The sequence below is a fragment of the Dendrobates tinctorius genome, unplaced genomic scaffold, assembly GCF_039654945.1.
Source record: "Dendrobates tinctorius isolate UK_male_01 unplaced genomic scaffold, ASM3965494v1 ptg000043l, whole genome shotgun sequence".
Taxonomy (NCBI): Eukaryota; Metazoa; Chordata; class Amphibia; order Anura; family Dendrobatidae; genus Dendrobates; species Dendrobates tinctorius.
This window is the reverse complement of record NW_027361711.1, coordinates 16,599,614-16,618,733: the sequence shown is the minus strand read 5'-3', so window position 1 is coordinate 16,618,733 and position 19,120 is coordinate 16,599,614. Positions and strand designations below refer to the sequence as shown.

At 42.2% G+C, this 19,120-nt stretch overlaps 2 protein-coding genes across 4 annotated transcripts in view; one reads left to right on the top strand and one right to left on the bottom strand.

Annotated features, from left to right (window-relative positions):
- NEURL1B (neuralized E3 ubiquitin protein ligase 1B) overlaps positions 1-10,005 on the top strand; it is a 69,571-nt gene extending 59,566 nt beyond the window's left edge. For both annotated transcript variants that reach the window (XM_073575224.1, XM_073575223.1), the window contains exons 4-5: positions 3,393-3,512; positions 6,311-10,005. In XM_073575224.1, coding sequence (XP_073431325.1) covers positions 3,393-3,512; positions 6,311-6,552 — 362 coding nt within the window. In that variant the 3' untranslated portion in view covers positions 6,553-10,005. The remainder of the gene's footprint in view (positions 1-3,392; positions 3,513-6,310) is intronic.
- A 5,181-nt stretch (positions 10,006-15,186) lies between these two features.
- Positions 15,187-19,120, bottom strand: part of SH3PXD2B (SH3 and PX domains 2B) — a 318,808-nt gene continuing 314,874 nt past the window's right edge. For both annotated transcript variants that reach the window (XM_073575221.1, XM_073575222.1), the window contains one exon: positions 15,187-18,724. In XM_073575221.1, coding sequence (XP_073431322.1) covers positions 17,222-18,724 — 1,503 coding nt within the window. In that variant the 3' untranslated portion in view covers positions 15,187-17,221. The remainder of the gene's footprint in view (positions 18,725-19,120) is intronic.

Below are 19,120 nucleotides of genomic sequence, written 5' to 3'. Positions count from 1 at the left end.
TAGGAAGGGAAGAAGCACCATTTCACTTTTTGAATGTAAAATTTGCTGGAATAATTAGCAGTCGCCATGTTGCATTTGGAGAGCCCCTGATGTCTCTAAACAGAGGAAACTTCCAAGTGACACCATTTTGGAAAATAGACCCCTTAGTAAACTTATCTAGATGTGTATTGAGCACCTTGAAAACCCCCAGGTGCTTCACAGAAGTTTATGACTTGGAGCCATGAAAATAAAAAAAAATCACATTTTTCCCAGATAAATCTTTTTAGCTCCACATTTTGCTTTTTCATAAGGGTAGCAAGAGAAATTGCTCCATACAATTTGTTGTACAATTTCTCCTGAGTACACTAATATCCCATATGTGGGGTAATACTACTGTTTGGGCGCATGGGAGAGCTTGGAAGGGAAGGAGCGCCATTTGACTTCTTGAATGTAAAATTTACTAGAATAATTAGCGGATGCCATGTCGCGTTTGGAGAGCCCCTAATGTGCCTAAACAGTGGAAACACCCTACAAATTACACCATTTTGGCAATTATAACCCTTTGGGAATTTATCTACAGATGTAGTGACTATTTTGACTCCATTTGTGTTTTCCAGAAACAAGCAGCAGTTGCTGAGTGAAAATTGCAAACTACCGTAGTGACCAGTACATTATGCCCAGCTCATGCTTTTTGAGACATGCACCTGTAAATTAGGCGAGCTCTCCAAGCATGTGGGTGCTAAATGTTTAGGCACACTGGAGCTTAGAAGGGAGTGGGGATTTGGGAGTGGAGAATTTGCTGAATTTCTTTTGCAGAGCGAGGAGCCATTTAGCTTTTCCAGAGCCTTTGTGCTACCAGTAACATTTAAGCCCCATATATTTCTGTTAACAGATGACAGATCTGAGTGAGGACTTGCTTTTTTTGTGGATTGAGTTAAACCTTTTATTGGGATATTATACGTAACGTTTGGGATCACATTTATCTGGCGCTCTACGCTGATCACTTATTTTGGGGTTTCCATCTAAGGCCTGTTTCAGACATCAGTTTTTTTCTGTCAGTCTAAATCTGCCAAAATAGCGGAAAAGTGATCCGCAGGTGGACTAACAGAAATGGGGGTCGGCGGATGTACGGATCCGCTGATGGTAAAAATTTAAAGGAACCTCGTCTGGGGAAAAAAGCCCCCCAAAAAAATAAATAAAAAATTAATACCGCCGGATGTAGTGGTATCCGGAAGAGCATCTGCGGTGAGCGATCATCTCGTGGGATATCGCGCGATGAGAGACCATGAGGGAGGTGATCGCGCGATGAGAGACCATGAGGGAGGTGATCGCGCGATGAGAGACCATGAGGGAGGTGATCGCGCGATGAGAGACCATGAGGGAGGTGATCGCGCGATGAGAGACCATGAGGGAGGTGATCGCGCGATGAGAGACCATGAGGGAGGTGATCGCGCGATGAGAGACCATGAGGGAGGTGATCGCGCGATGAGAGACCATGAGGGAGGTGATCGCGCGATGAGAGACCATGAGGGAGGTGATCGCGCGATGAGAGACCATGAGGGAGGTGATCGCGCGATGAGAGACCATGAGGGAGGTGATCGCGCGATGAGAGACCATGAGGGAGGTGATCGCGCGATGAGAGACCATGAGGGAGGTGATCGCGCGATGAGAGACCATGAGGGAGGTGATCGCGCGATGAGAGACCATGAGGGAGGTGATCGCGCGATGAGAGACCATGAGGGAGGTGATCGCGCGATGAGAGAGGTGATCGCGCGATGAGAGAGGTGATCGCGCGATGAGAGAGGTGATCGCGCGATGAGGGAGGTGATCGCGCGATGAGAGAGGTGATCGCGCGATGAGGGAGGTGATCGCGCGATGAGGGAGGTGATCGCGCGATGAGGGAGGTGATCGCGCGATGAGGGAGGTGATCGCGCGATGAGGGAGGTGATCGCGCGATGAGGGAGGTGATCGCGCGATGAGGGAGGTGATCGCGCGATGAGGGAGGTGATCGCGCGATGAGGGAGGTGATCGCGCGATGAGGGAGGTGATCGCGCGATGAGGGAGGTGATCGCGCGATGAGGGAGGTGATCGCGCGATGAGGGAGGTGATCGCGCGATGAGGGAGGTGATCGCGCGATGAGGGACCATGAGGGAGGTGATCGCGCGATGAGGGACCATGAGGGAGGTGATCGCGCGATGAGAGACCATGAGGGAGGTGATCGCGCGATGAGAGACCATGAGGGAGGTGATCGCGCGATGAGAGACCATGAGGGAGGTGATCGCGCGATGAGAGACCATGAGGGAGGTGATCGCGCGATGAGAGACCATGAGGGAGGAGATCGGGCTGGAGATTGGGCGAGGAATGGAGGAGGTGGCGGGTAAGGAGAGAGAGAAAATTTTCATCCAGCAGCGAGACTTGATTCAGGGTTAAAAGGGGAAAATGCGGATCCGGACAGCAAAAAAAAAAAGTTTTATGGTCCGTTCGATGATTTCAGCGGACTCCAAAACTTTGGCGGATCCACACAAATACGGACGCAACGGACGTTCATCAGTCAAAATCCACCGATAATGAAAGTGAAAAAAAACGGATCCGCAAAGAAAAATGGCGGATCCGTTTTTTTTCCCCAAAACAGCGGATTTTGTCTGATGATCAAGGGTCATATGGCGTCCACAGTGACTCCATCTGCCTCATTATAGGGAAATTTCCGCCAGTGGTTTTGTCTGAATCACATATTTCAATGCATCCCATTTTTCTGAGGGAAGCGTGCAGGGAGCCTTCTCCTTGCGTGATGCTTCTCTATGCTGCTGTCACTACTGACAGCGGCATCAGAAGGGGTTAAATGCCCGCGATCGGTATGTGACAGCTGACCACCCACATGCGATCGCGCGATCATGCCACCGTAGACATACTGCTCTTTGTGGGAACGCACCTCCCGCAGAGCAGTATATGTACGGTGCATGTCGGGAAGGGGTTAACAGATTAAGAAACTGATAAACTCCATGGATGGAAGGCTTATTACTCTCATTTAAAAGAATGATGGCTTTGTTGGTCACTGATATTTGTTTGAAATGTAATTTTGGATATTTTTAGTTTGATTATTACTCTCACTTAAACAGATGAAAATACGCAGGTGAGATGGGAAAATTTACGGTTTTCATTTAGTTACATAATTCTGTGCACAAACACTTGCCCAATAATTCTTCATACGTAGATGTTTTCTAAGGAAGGCAAAACCTCACTTTTACTTAAATATTCAGGTTTATTAACCTTTTTGGATTGACAGATTGTACTGCAGTGGTTCTATAATAAAAATAATTGTCAAAAATGCAAATTGCCTAATGACTGTGTGTGGTGTAGCCATGATTTGTATAAAGTTTACAATAGTTTCATAATCTTCATCCTTCTTCCTTTAGGAACTGTACAGTCCAATGTGCTTTCTCCATCTGGATCTCCAAGTGGTTCCCAGTATGACAGCGATTCGGATATGGCCTTTAGTGTGAACCGCTCCTCCTCAGCTTCTGAGTCCTCTTTAGGTATGTAGGATAGAAATGCAAGTCATTCATTTGTCACCTTTCCAGAAAGTATTGCAACAAATGGGAGGAGAGTTGGATGCAGCCTGACACAAAGCATGTGTGACCCAGTATTCTCTACAGCAGGGTGCACAACATCTTTCGGACCAAGTGTCACATTGCCATACTGAACCAATCCCGTGGGCCGCAATTACATGAATACAGCATCAGAAACCACCGTTGGTACATCGATCATCACTAGAACCAAGTTTTGAGTATTTGAGGAGAATTTGGAGTGTTTCTGCTTAAAAAAAAAAAAAAAAAAAAAAGTGTGAACAGAAACTCGCCATATCCTTAATGGATTTTTAAGTTTTTAATGTAGGCATAAAGCACGTTATGGATTTCTACATGTGTACAAGATCAGAACCACTGTCAGCACATGAATGCAGCTCCAGAATCACCATTAGTACATGAAAGCAGCGCCAGAACCACTGTCAGTACTTGAATGCAGCTCTAGAACCACCGTCAGTACATGAATGCTGGTCCAGAAACATATATGGTACTGCAATCAATTGCAATGTCTGGTCAGCCCCTATACAATTGTATCGCATGGACCTACAACTCCCAGTATATCCTTAACAATAGTAAGGAGATGCTGGGAGTTGCCGTTACCTGGCCCCAGAGGAGCAACAGTACTGATGAGATAGTATATTATATTTTTATAAAATAAATTATATTATAAATAGTAACATTATACTGCCCCATAAATATCTCTTATGCTCCGCCTCAGAATAAACTGCCCCTCATTATGCTTCCTGCACAAAATATCTCCTCCTCCATAATATACCCTTCCCACTGCCCCTCTCCATAATTAACCCCTCACACTGCCCCTTTCCATAATATACCCTTCACACTGCCCCTCTCCATAATTAACCCCTCACACTGCCCCTTTCCATAATTAACCCTTCACACTACCCCTCTACATTATATACCCCCTCACAGCCCCTTTCCATAATATCACCCCAAAATGCTCCTTTTCAATTGTTCCATAATGTCCTTCATTGCCTCATAATTACCCCAGAGTGTCCTCTTTTTGTGCCCTCCCAGTACACCTAACCCTTCCCTCCCCCCTGATTTAAAATGAAAGCACATTTCACCTTAAGCTTCACTGTGGAGCATTTACCTGACTTCTCCTCTTTCTGTACAGCCCATCTCCATAATATAACACTATGCCTCCCCACTCTGCTGTTTTCTATATTGCCCCCACCACACACTATGGTGTTGTTATTACGGAGATGCTTATAGTGTCATTCTCCATAATATCCTCAAACAGACACACACTGAGCCTCTCCATAATATACACCCACCTACCCACACACAGGGCCCCACGCCATAATATACCCCCCTACACTGATGCTTCAGATATCCCCCCCAACTGCCCCTTTCAAAAATATTCCTTCAACATTGCTGCCCTCTTCATAAAGTCCACCCTCCCTACTACCCCGCACTATATTGTGCCCCTTTCACAATCCTCCTAATAATGTGCCTTGGCAGTTACAGACTGTCCCGTCCCCCCAGCCTCCTCATCTATGATTATGTTTTAATATTTGGCTCCTCTATGGAGCGCTTACCGAGATCGGACGTCTCTGCTGCCTATGCAGACACATTTCATCTTTGGTATAGAAAAAGTCGCCAAACATAAAAGGGTGGTAATCATATGAGAAGACTGTGCACCAGGGTAGCTTTTTGGATCTATAATCTAAATACTTGGGTCCCTTCTGGTTAAATATGTGCAAAGAAATTATATTTTATTATTAATTTTACTTCTCTCATTTTGATATTAGGTTGTGTCATTTATATGTTTTTAATCTATTTCTGATCTTTTTTGTTAATATATAACCTTTGAATCTATGGGAATTGTTCATACTTATTTGCATGATCCATTCCGGACTGCGGGCACACACCTTGCATCACATGATCAGGGTGGTTCACCTGTTTGCAGTCATGGTCAGGATTTAGTGGTTTCTGTTTTCATCAATAACCACACTGGTTTTACCTGGAGCTGGATACACCTCCCTTTTACTTAGGCGGCATCGGCAGCCGCGTGCTGACCTCCTTGCATTGTTGTACGTCTGGGTCGCGGCTGCTCTCCCCCTAGTCCCAGCGCCACAGTGTTCGACTGTATGTGTCTAAGAGGAAAGAGAAACCGGAGCAGCATCTGCTGGATAGCTGCACAGGCCACACAACATTACTTGGTGGGCTGCATGCGGACCCTGTGTTGTGCAGATCTACAGCACGACCTCAGGAACAGTGAGAGGGTCTTCTGTAGTGATCCATACATTAAGACTGAAGTTATGGTTTAGGTTACGGAAAATAAGAAAATTCATTACCACTCCCCATATGAAATGCTGTGCTCTGTATTCAGATCTGTAAATCTCCAGCTATTTGGATTAAGTCATAAACTGACCATACACATTAGATGCCTGTCAGCCAAATTATGCTTTGGCCGATCTTTCGGCTGGTAGCCATCTTACCCAACTCTCTGCTACACAGGAGCAGTTATTTGGCCGAATGCATCAATGTTCTTAATGATAGCCACCATCAGACAAGTCTGATGGCATTTTATCTCCTGGAGAACAAAGCGACCTCAGTACAAAATTGGATTTGCCGGATCCTTAACTCCCCAGGAAATCCGTTTTCATGGTCCACCATACACCTCAATCATCCAAACTCGTCATTATATTATGTGTGTTGGGGGGGGGGGGTTAGTGGGTTTTTTTGAGATTAGAAAATCCCTTACCATTTTCTTTTCCCATTTACAGTGACTGCTCCTAGTTCTCCGCTGAGCCCACCCGTATCTCCAGTGTTTGCACCAGAACCTCAAGGAAGCAAAGATGGAGAATGTGCAGTGTGCTTTGATAATGAAGTCGAAACGGTCATCTATACTTGTGGCCACATGTGTCTGTGCAGCAGTTGTGGGCTGAAGTTGAAGAGGCAAATGAACGCGTGTTGCCCCATCTGCCGGAGGGTGATAAAAGACGTCATCAAAACATATCGTCCTTAAAAATGGAGAGTCTGGCGTTTCACAGGGATGTATTGTGTGCTGACTTTTCAGAAAATATAGAATCCAATCAGGGATCTGCCCTCTGTGGAAACAATGCTTTATATATTGGCTCTGGGATTAAACATAATAGTAGTAATGTGGCACAATACTGGCGTGCCAGTGTCCTTACTCATGGCCAGTTGATTAAGGGATACCTCTAGTACAGGGTCATAAAGCAATTGTTCAGGTTGTCCTTATAAAACCATCCAGCTCACCATCGTTATGGTTGTGGAGGTGCCTTTACTCAGGGGTGCAATTAGACCAAAATGATATTACCCAAGGCCCCTTTAAGCAAATCATCATTTATCAGTACATAAAGTAGTGCCTTCCAGTGTCATAAACCAGGCGCAGGGAATCTGGCAGAGATGTGACTTCAGATTTTCACCTCCACCCAATGTCTCTGCCAGTACCAATTTGGGATCAACACCTTTAGCAGTATTTTCCACATTATGGACCTTGTTTGATAATTACAAGAAACATTTTAAAAGCATGTTTTTTTTTCCCAAACAGTTTGATTACCAAACCACTACATTATACCATATTTATACAGCCTTGTACAAAGTGTCAGGGATGCTGGTCCATGAGCTCCAGTGGTCTAGTGTCATAACTAAAAGGAATGATGCTCTTGGATCTCAACCGTCCATGTAATTTGAGACTCTTCTTCCGGTCATGCTGATTCCCGTCCTCATCTATAGTTATATTATAGCACGTGATGCCTCCCTTAGGGAAGAAACACCGAGAAACTCTTGACCACTGGAGTTTAAGATACTAACATGACTGCAACTAGTCTAAGAGGTGAAGTTTGATGCCTCCATATATCTCAACGATTTATCTATATTTAGACTCCTGCTAGAATTTTTAGACAAGATTACCCCGAAATTCATAGTCTGGTGCCTTATTGACGTAGTCAACTGGAATCGAGGACACACAGTTCAAAGACTCTGGAACTGGTTTCCATGGGTTGATCTGTCTTGGTTTTGCTGCTCATTACACTTTGCAACCTGTTCGGCAGGTTCCCATTGCTCTCCATTATTCATAAAAAGCCCGGTAATGTTGAGGTCTTGTAGACCATTATCCTCTTGCGTCTGCCGAGTGCTGTGTTTTTGGTGCAATAGTTTATTTTCGGTTTCTCCATTCAAGCTGATGGTTGTCAAAAATTTTATATGGATGCACACTTTGGGGCCTGATTCCTCACTGCATTTTTGCCAGTTTTCTCTGCGTGAATAACTCTCAATTAATGACTTGGGAGGATTTGTGCATTGAAATGGCAATATTTGCAAAAATGTGCTCCAGTCAGTTTCTTTTTAAGACCGAAATAAAGATCATGTTTTGTGCAAAACTTATGAAAAACATGAGCCATTTTAAAGAATTTTCCGCAAAAAGCGGCAATGAATAAGGAAAAATATAAAGGCAGATGATGAATCTGGATCTTTGCGTGCCATCTGAAGGCTTCTAGTCACCGGTTCTATAGACAATCTATTTTATGAGGTAGATAATAAGCAAGTGGTGCTTTAGCTTCACTCCTTATTCTCATATGAAAGGGAAAAAGATGCTTTGTACCAAGAAAACCCCAGTGTAACCTCCTACACAAGGTGGAAGTAGCCATTACTAATTTACTAGGAACCAGCGACTTTTCCCTTATATTGTGCCTACGTGGTGTGATGGGGTTTTAGTGAATGGTTTGACTGTGTTTTCATGGTTACTGCACCGTTATATACCCTGCAATGTGAGCAGTGTGTCTCGCGTCATTGTCCCCAGGTTCCTTGTGTAATAGGGGAGTTAAGTGAAGTTTTGCATCTAGGATGCCTTGATTAAAAGAAAACCAGGATTCCAGAACATACACGATAGTGTATAACACAGTAAATGGAACTTGCTTTCCGATCAGTGGCTCCCAAGACAATGTTGGCTGACCACCTAGAAAGCGGGCTAAGCCTGATCAGTTAGTCAAGATGTAATTTGAAGACTCCCAAGACCCTCGAGGCTGGAGGCATAGACTGCAGCCTTTTCAATGAACGATACATTCGACATCTTTCTATATTTCTATTGTGTGACGTAGGCCTTCTTGCTGAGGTAGCACAGCAGGCAATGTGTTAGGTAGCCGGGTGTTGTGTTTCTTGTGTGTTACAGTATCTGACCTTTGTATCAAGGTTACCCATAGAATAGCTTGGAGTGGATGTTAACATTTGGATGTAGAGAACAGATTGTGGTACGGCATGTGTAGAGAAGGAAGTCTTATGGTTCTAGGCATGTTAAAGAAAATTCTGTAGAGAGCACGACTTTTTAGACAAATCGGATTTAGGCTAGTTCCATACACTGATCACCGATGGCTTATATAGTTCAGAAGACCTATGATCTTTTTATTGTCACATCCAACCATTTACTTCTATGAAAGAAGTTATTTGCCGTTCAAGAGACAGGATGGCGTCAAGCCTGATTGGAAACATTGGAAATTTGACAATCGTAAAACTGCTGATATTCATGGGAATTTGTGTATACACTGAATACAGTTATTTGCACAATACACCTACACAACTGACCAGCTCAAAATGGTGATCAAGCCTTTTTTCTGTAAAGGCCTGTAGAATGAAGAATATGGTCAGGGTGGTCTTCCCTAGAAGATTAGTACTGGTCATATCTCCACTGTCCTGTCGTTTTAGGGTTTGGAGATTATTTTTGAACTGAAAGCAAGTGAGTAATAGGTAAAATACCATACAAGCAAACCTATGTGCGGGGATCGACAGCTGGTCATAGTTTACATAATATAAATGATTTACGGACAATCAACCAATCTTTAAAGCCCAGGATTGTAAAATCATTGATTCCTCACACACAATCCCCATGTTGTGCCTCCACGTCTCAATTAACATGCCAAAATAATCCGTCCACCTTTTTTTTTACCCCAGTAATTGGATTGGGTTTATGGTGTACCTCTCTCTCCTACTCCTCTCTCTCCAGAAAGACAATCGTTGTAAAACTGTTATTGACTTTAACTTTAAATGGATTGGTAAATACTTTGTATAGACGATGTCTGTGCCTTATTGAGCTTGTTTGTGCACTTTTTATATACAGACGCCATGTTATAATAAAACACTAAAAGTTACGTAATTATAACACACATTCATGTTTTATAACGTGTCACTGAAGACCTTTGTTTTGATAATTCAGTGAACCTTGTACCTTTTCACCTTTATTCCCCAGATCTTTAGCCATTTTTTTTTCAAATATAAAGATAATTTGTAGTTATTTACTGTGATGCCTGTACCGCATTGTACGCTTATATATAGTCTGTATTCAAGACTGAATATTGGTTGTCTCTTTTTGCACTTTTCATTTTTGTGTTGTGCTTTTGTTTTGTCGTACATTTTTATCTGTTCCAATATTTCTGTTGAAAAGCAAATAAAAAGTTGGCTTGTAGATCAATGGTGTTGTATTTTATGTGACTTTCTTGCAGCCATGAAAAATATTAAAATTTGAGAGTCCTTAGTGGTTGAAAGTTTATTAATGGCTAACTGAAGAGATGGTAACTAGTGATGAGTGAACATGCTCGGGTAAGGTGCTATTGGAGCATGCTCGAGTGGTAACTGAGTGTCTTTGGAGTGCTCGAATAATATGTTTGAGTCTCCGCGGCTGCATGTCTCGTGGCCGTTCGACAGCAGCAACCCATGCAGGGATTGCCTAACTAACAGGCACATAGGTGGTGATGCTGTCGAACAGCCGTGGGAGCTCGGACATATTTTTTTAGCTCGCCGAAGACACACTGTTAGCACATGAGCATGTTTGCTCATCACAAACGGTAACAAATAGCAAGCTTTCAAGACTATTCAGGTCTCTATATCAGGCTAACATGGTACAAAGGTATATTTTAGCTGCATCAGTGGAGGCATGTAACTCAACTATAGTGTATCTATTATATACTAATAAAAGGGGGGGAAGCCATTTGAGTTTAGAGATCCAGTATAAAAAAAGACACTGGCTGTTCCCTGACAAAGACTTTTAGGTACTGAAAATCATGTCTTCTTTTTGCTGAAAACATTTACACAAATTGTGCATGGTATTGAAGCAGCCATGTTTTCAAATCCTGTTCAAACCCTATAAAGGTGCTCAAAGCATAATACATAAAATTCAGAGCAATTGGCTTGGTTGCTTATCCATCTAGTTCTATGATTATACGGTCCACTGAATTAGTATAGGTCCCAGTGCTTATACTATGCATGTCTCATAAAAGTGCCATACATTTTTTGAATGGGAATAACCCTTTTACATTCATAGATGAATTTAATGAGGTTGTATACTACTTTATCATTGACGTATCCTTAGGAGAGTGTCTGATCGGTTGGGGTCCGGCGCACCCACCGATCACCTGTTAGTGTTGGCGGCTGCCAGCCACAAATTCTCAATTGTGGAGTTGCTCCATATTCTGAAAGTTGCTGTAGCCGGGTACTGCACATCCACCTCCTATTGATTTGAATAGCCACGGCCACTATCCAAAGATGTTGCAGCTCCACAATTGAGCAGTTACGGACGACACCAAGAACAGCTGATCGGCCAGACGCCAACAAATCAGACATTGACATATCCTAAGGATAGGTCATCAAAGATTAAAGTAGTGGACCCCTCTTTAACCCAGTCAATGGGTTCAAGAGAGGCCTGAATGTCTTCCTGGAGCGTAACAGTATTGTATCTTACAGTTATTAGGTTCTTTAGAAGGACGTAGGGGATTTATTCTGACAGAATTTTATAGGCTGAACTGGATGGACTGTCTTTTGTCAGCCTTGCTAGCTATGTTACTATAACTAATAAATATATATATATATATATATTAATTTGTGTGTTCAGTGTGCAGTAAAGAGGGCCTTTTTATTACAGTGACTGCATGTATGGGGACACCCATTTATTACACAGAGGTGGTGTATACTTGCTGCAGTAGAGCCAGATAGAACTAATGGCTGTTTAGGGGAAATTTATTGAAAGTGTTGAGGAACTGAAACATTACTATAATAGTAAAATGTGTAACACGTCACAATACAGCAATAAACCTGTACTGACATAAATCCAGAAAGCCCCTTTAATATGAAGCTTCAGGCAACATGCTTTAATCTCAAACATTGCTTTCTTCACTTTCCCACATTTAGGTCAAGAATAAAGGAAACTTAATATCTACAAAGATTCTAGTATGAAAAGTAGAACAAAAAGACCATAAAGTTAATATACACATTCTAGCTTTAGAGGGGTTTTATCCCAATAATGTATTGGCAATGCTTTATTAGCCTCTTAATGATGTTTTTAATAATGCACTTATTACTAAGTATTGCTGCAGTCTATGGAAACAATGTTTAAACCCAGCACGCTGACCTGGATTAGTATTGGAGCACTATAAATCATCCCTGCACTTTGCTGGGCTCATGCCCACAACGGTGTGATTGACAAACCAGTGTGAGAAGAAGTAGAGGGACTACTACTCCTCTCCCTTCACGCATCGGTTTGTCGTCAGTTATGCTGCTCTTGGCATTACCAACGGACTGCAGGGATTAGTGACAGTGCTCCGATCTAGCCTGGGTACCTTGGATAAACATATTTTAAGACTATTACAACTAAGTATTGCTGCGAAGGCAGAATCCCGATAAAGCGCTCCTGATACATTATAGGGATAAATCCCCTGGAAAGATTCCTTTTAATAGATACCCTACAAATGGGCAAAAAGTATTGGGACACATCGCTTAATCATTGAATTCAGACTTTTCTATTCCGTCCCTTTGTCACAGGTGTATAAAATCCAGCCCACAGTCATGCAGTCTGCCTTTATAAATATTTTTTTTTTTTTTTTTTTTTTTTTTAAAGGAATGACTTGTTCTAAAGAGTTCACTGAATGTGAGTGTGATCCTGTAATAGGGTTGCACCATTGCTGCAAGTCAGTTCTTTGTCTCTCCCCAGGTTTCCACCATCAACTGTGCGTAGTATTATTGAAAAGTGCAAGCAACTGGGAACCACCGCTACTCAGACTCAAGGTTAGAGACCATATGAAGTTTGAGCGGGGTTGTGGAGTACCAAGAAGCATAGTTCATAAAAGTCACCAACACTTTCTCAATACCTCCTTGAATACTAACATCATCACAAAAACTGTGCCGAGAGCATCATGGCATGCGGTTCCATGGCTGAGCAGCTGAATACAAGCCTTACATCGCCATGCATCAGATGGAGTGGTGTAAAGCATGCTGCAACTGGTCTTTGGAGCAGAAGAAACGTGGTTTGGGGCCAGACAAATCGCGCTCCGCTAGCTTGCAATCTGATGGATGAGTCTGCGTATAGTTAATGCCAGGAAAATATTACCTGCCTGACTTCATTGTCCCAACTATAAAGTTTGGTGGAGGAATATTGTTATGGGGTCTTTTCTATTCCAGAATGATTGATACAATGAACATTGCAAGTCCAGAAAGACATGGTGATTGCGTTAGTGCAACCAGGAAAGTTCTTCTACAAGAGTCCTGACCACAACCTCATCCAACGCCTTAGGAATGAGTTAGAATAGAGATTGTGAACGAGGCACTCACATCCATCTATGAACGCACAAATCCTCTTCTGGATGAATGGGAAAAAAATTCTTACACACTTCAAAATCTTGAAGCCTTCCTAAAAGAGTGGAAGCTGTTTAAGCTAGTTTCATACACATACAGTGCACCTTCAGTATTTTTTGCAGAATCCCATAAAAGTTTTTTGATGGAATCTCCTACAATTCCATTCACCACAGCTCCCAACTGTCCCAGATTCAGGGGGTATATCCTGATTTGAGGGCTCAGTCCCAGCTTCTAAATACTCATCTCTCTCTGACGTCTTCATCGCGCTGTAGCTCCTTCAAGATTTTTCTTTTTACCTGTTTTCTTTCAGGCTCCACATAGAACCCTAAATAGAAAAAAAGCACCAAAACCGCAGAGCTCAGCAGCATCTTTAAATGAACCAAGAGCTGACATGTCATGAAATGACATCCATTTTGCTTGGACATTTAGACCATGTTCACATGTAGCGTAAATGTTACGTTTGTATTTTCTGCTGCTTTTTTTGCACAGAAATTGTGCTGTTGAACTGTCTAAGCAAAGTGGATGTGATTTCATGAAAACTGCGCCCCGGGGTGTCTAAAGATGCTGCTGACCTCTGTGGATTTGGTATTTTTCTTTCTCTGGTTTCTATGTGGAGCCTAAAAAAACCATCAGTAAAAAAATGCAGATACAGTAGTGTTAAAAATAGCAGTCCAATATGACTAACCAGATTAATCACTGTTTTTGGTATAAATTATATTAAAGCATATCACAATTTAACAGCTGGTGCAGTAGATACTAAAAACCAACAGACTCGGCATTCATGATCTGCAGGTTTTTGAGTCTGTGTATTAGAATAATTAATTGAAAGGGGGTGTTCAAAATAATAGCAGTGTGGAGTTCAATTAGTGAGGTCAGTCATTCTGTGAAGAAACAGGTGTGAATCCGGTGGCCCTTGATTAAGGGTGAGACCAGGACATGTTGTACATGCATTGCTCCTTGAAACCCTGAGAAATATGGGACATTATAGGCATTGTTCAGAAGAACAGCAAACTTTGATTAAAAATTTGATTGTAGAGGGGAAAGCTTATAAAGAAGTGCAGACAATGATGGGCTGTTCAGCTAAAATGATCTCCAATGCTTTAGAATGGAAGGCCAAACCGGAGAGATGTGGAAGAAGACGGAAGACTACCATTCGAATGGATGGAAGAATAGCCAGAATGGCAAAGGCTCAGCCAATGATCAGCTCCAGGATGATCAAAGACAGTCTCCAGTTACCTGTGAGGACTGTGACAGTTAGAAGACGCCTGTGTGACGCTAATCTCTTAGCAAGAAGTCCCCGCAAAGTCCAAAAAAAACCCCACTTGTACTGAAGCGGATACAATTTGCCAATGAACACATCAACTGGCCTAAAGAGAAATGGAGAAACATTTTGTGAACTGATGAAAGTAAAATTGTTCTTTTTGGGTAGAAAGGACCACAGACAGTTCATCAGACGACCCCCCCCAAACTCTGCATTCAAGCCACAGAACACTCTGAAGACAGTGAAGCATGGTGGTGTAATATATATATATATATATATATATATATCCTAAAATACAAAGTAAATGTGTCATCTTTAACGTTAGGTCTTTTAGAGATAATTTGATTAACTATTCACAATAACGGTAGTTTTGACAAGTGGTGCCAGGACTTTTACATGCCACTGTACTTATAATTGCTCATTTTGCCTTCCTACCCATCGAATTCTTCTCTTCTCTGCTCTATGTTGAAACAGAAATGCTCTTGTCATTCCTCTCTCCAGCTCCTGACCCAGCTGCTCATTCCCCAGCCAGGGACTTTTGCAGTGACCTAGGCTAGGTTCAGCTTTGTGTTCAGGAGGGCTGCCTACTTCCTACTTTCTTCCTCCCTGAAGCTCGCCTATTAATGTGTGCGTCCTGCGTTTCCCTGCGTACCTATCTTTTAACATTGGGTACACATAGTGTATTTCGCCACTCATTCTGCCAGTGCTCCCCTTACAAGTTGGTTATCAGTGATGGTGATGAATGACCATAAAAACACAGGATATTACAAAAAAGCTTTATTTATCATAGTACAAGTATAGGATACCGATGGCAACAGATTTTGTCAATGGTCGGTATCAAGTAGAGAAAGGAAACTGCTTAATTGCAAACTATAATTAGTTATATATAAATGGCCATGTAAATGTAGGAAAGAAACTTCTTTGGTGTGTTTCTCATGTTACGATAACAGCCAACTGACTTGTCGAAAAATTCAGAGTTGACATTGTTCACCGAATATGAAGGCACAATGAGAGGGCAGAGAAAGGTCACTTAGGTTCCATTGCAGGTGAAATAACTTGGGTCGGCATATAAAAGCAGATTTGATCTAGCCCATAGAGATGTGGATCACTTACACCACATTCAAAAGGGTTTTTATCCAAAGAGGCTTTTGAGAAAGGCACCATCAAAATGAAGACAGTCCTAAATATCTGTAAAATCTGAGATATGCCACACTTGGACATACCGGATGCAAGTGGTAAATGTAACCACCACATGAAATGGATGGACGTTTACTGTATAATTAGAAAAGCTACTGATAACATGCAGCAGAAGGACCCGGCCTGTCCCACTGTAAGGCATCAAGCTATATAATACTGCCATGGTAGGGTGGAAAGTGTGCAATGTGCTACTAACTGAACATAGGTAAAAGTGTCCCGACTGCTGCGTGGTTGGGAAAATAGCCCGAGATCTCTGATCTAGCACAGCTATGGGCAGTGGCAAGACATGGAGCACAGCTCCCTTGGTAACAAATAATGCTCCTTAAATATATCCTTAACATTATACATTTCTGATACAAATAAATGTAAGCCAGTTACTGTAACATAACCCCAGCTATTTATACTGCCACTTGGGCAGCATGGTCCTATACCAGCTGTAGATTGAAGACTGGCATTAGCAGCCACGGTTTCATTGATTTCCTCCATGTTCCAGAGGAGGCCCTGAACCTATCCAGAGGTAACATGCACTAGTGATTGTAGCAGGATTTCTCATATTTACAGATTGTCACTCCATCTTCTTGCCGGCAGTGCCCAGGGAAGCCGCTGACTAACTCCTAATCACCGGTATAGAGTGGCACTATTGGAGCTGTAGGAGGATGCATGACAAGAGCTCGGTGAATGCTCTGTCTTGGGCTACAGTAATTTGCAACTGTCAAGCAATAAAAATGCAAATTCTATCACATTATCTGGTATTACCGTTGATCCAATGTCATTCCAGTCCTGAATGGGCCAGGTTATCTGACACATTAACGTCATGTAAAACCCTGATGGATTTCCTACTTCTATTTGATTTTTCTTCGTTTTTCCATCTCTTCGCTATTGCTGCCCTCTACAGGTCACATAGTTGTAATACATTGTGTCCCTAGAAAAATCCCTAAATGTTAGAGGAATAAAAAGTACGCGTACAATTTAATCGTTCTTTTTTAAATGAGGAAGGTCTGGGACTGGAGGAATGGAGCACCACTTCACACAGGCTACTGAATTTACAGTCACTCACTTGTTGCTATTTGAAGGGGGGTTTAAAGTATTAAGTTGAGCCATTCGTGTTAACATTGGCATAAAACACAAAGAAAAAATGTAAAACAAAGTTTAAAAACTGTAGTGCTACTGCCAAGTTCATTATGTCACTGTCAACAGTGGCAAAAATAAGATTTAGCCAAGAAGAGTAACATATTAAGAAGGTCAAATATGGAGAAGACTTGATAGCCTGGCCGTGTTTGTGCAGCCTCTACAAATTGTTTCCTTGCATACAGAGCAGAACATTCAGAAATTTCCCATGAGTTCACCGCTACCATATTTCTAAACTCTTTTCGGCTCATTTCTGTCCCTATTGATTATTGAGTACAAGATCACTGGGAAAGGCTTAGATCAAAAACCTTGCCTACTAACTTCTCCATTCCTCTGTTATTTTTCTTTAAAGTGAATAAAAAATGGAATGTAATAAAAAAAAATAGTTTTCATGTAAAAACTATAAATTAATGGACTAATTAAATAGACCTGAAATGAGGAGACTATTGCAATGTGTAAACTAAGCAAGCCATTATGGCCTCTTTCTAAGATAATTGGAAGGTATCCAGCCCTCCCAAATTGGACCTTCGTTAATAACCTTACAGAACCACCAGCCACTTGAGCTCTTCTCCTGAACCTCAAATACTGTTCCTTCTTTAAAGCTGCTGGTTTCATCATCCCCATCAAAATCAGCAATGGCCACATAACAGCAATCTTTGGCTATCTCACAAGATAATGACCTTTCTTTGAAGTCTGACTTATCTACCTGCCTTGTTGCCTGGGTCTTTGGAACAAAGCTATTTCTTACTTTGGTGTCATCCATAATGGATGAAGGTAGGAATGGCTTTGCTTTCGGTGGGACCAGTATAGGCTTGTTAGAAATGGGAGCAGCTACTGAATCAGACCCTTCCTTTTGTGGTGTTGCCTTTACATCATTAGTTTCGGTGGCCAATTTCTTAGGAGGAGGGGGTCTTCTTGGCGGTATTACAGGCCTCTGGGGAGGATCTCTTCCAGGCTTTGGATCACTATCTGTAGTCCTCAGAGGCACTGGCAATGCTTTAGATGGTGGCCCTTTAGGTGTTTCGTCATCCTGCTTGTACTGGTGTCTTGTTTCTGGTTTTTCGAGAGGTCTGCCAGCAGCCCCTTCATAAGGTGCAGTATACATTGGAGTATCACTTCCTCCGCTATTTACAAAAGTTTCCTGCTCATTAGGTTTCTCGGTAGACTTTGCAGCAGGTTTAAGTCTACTTCTCAAATTTGAAATATCAACCTTATTTTCTGTATTCATTTCAGTTTTAGCTGCAGGAACTGGCTTGGGTCTTACCTGTGGTTTGGACTTTAAAAAGGGATTTGGGACCATCAAGTCTACCTTCTCTGTAGACTGGTCAGGTTTTGGTTTGTTAGGGACAGGCTTAAGCACAGGCTTTTTCAACTCTTTGGGCGATACTTTGTGGCCACATTCCAATCCCATTTCATTTTTAAGCTGAAACATTTTGCCTTTGTCACCTTTTATCTCAGGTTTTTTTATGTCTTTTGGAGGTACTTGTCTTTGTGGGCTAGAAGCAATCATGCTGGGAGATGGTTTTGGAGGAGGAACACGGAGCTGTGGCATGCCTGGTCTTTCAGAAATATCTTCGGTCTTCAGCATCGATTCCCTTCTTATAGGTAGACTTGGCTTCTCCCCTTCATCGTCAGCAGCTTCATCATATACACTGTTGAATGTTTGTTCTTTACCATTAAGCTGATTACTTTTAAAGCCTTGCTCTTTGTTTTTCCACTTTGCTACAGAATCTGTGCCATTCTGAGGTGGCTCGGGCAGAGGTCTACAAGGCCCAGATGTTTCTTCCAAAGAATTACTTTCTGCTGAAGCATTTGCCAAGCACAACTGAGCCATCTCATTAGGCAAAGGAGCCAAAAAGTTAGGCCTTGAAGCATTGCTTGTTTTTTTATACTTGTCAATAAAGGTAGCGGGGGCCCAGCCCTCCTTATCATCAATCTGAATGTACCACCAGCCGCCATGGTTTTTCTCTATCACCTAATAGGAAACAGAAATATTTTAAAGTAAAAATTATAAGTAATCATGGCAAACATATCAAGGACGGAGATGGTCATTGCTAGTAAATATAATACCGCATTTGACCTAGCTAAACTATTCATATGGGCATACAGGTTACAGACTAAAAAGTACTACCTGTGTGTTTCATATCAGATGCCTTGTTGTTGAGAAATCATCTTTTATCAATATATGTGAAAGACCTCTTCCAGGCGACTATGGGGAGGATGTTGCCTGGAAGATATCTTGGCCTCCAGAGCTTATTTTACATGAAGGGGGAGTTAACAGTATGATTTGGAACATCCACTCTCAGCTCTCTAGGGTTGCAATATTGTTGCAGTGCAGCAGATCTCAAGAGCTGCAAAAATGTGTTTGCAA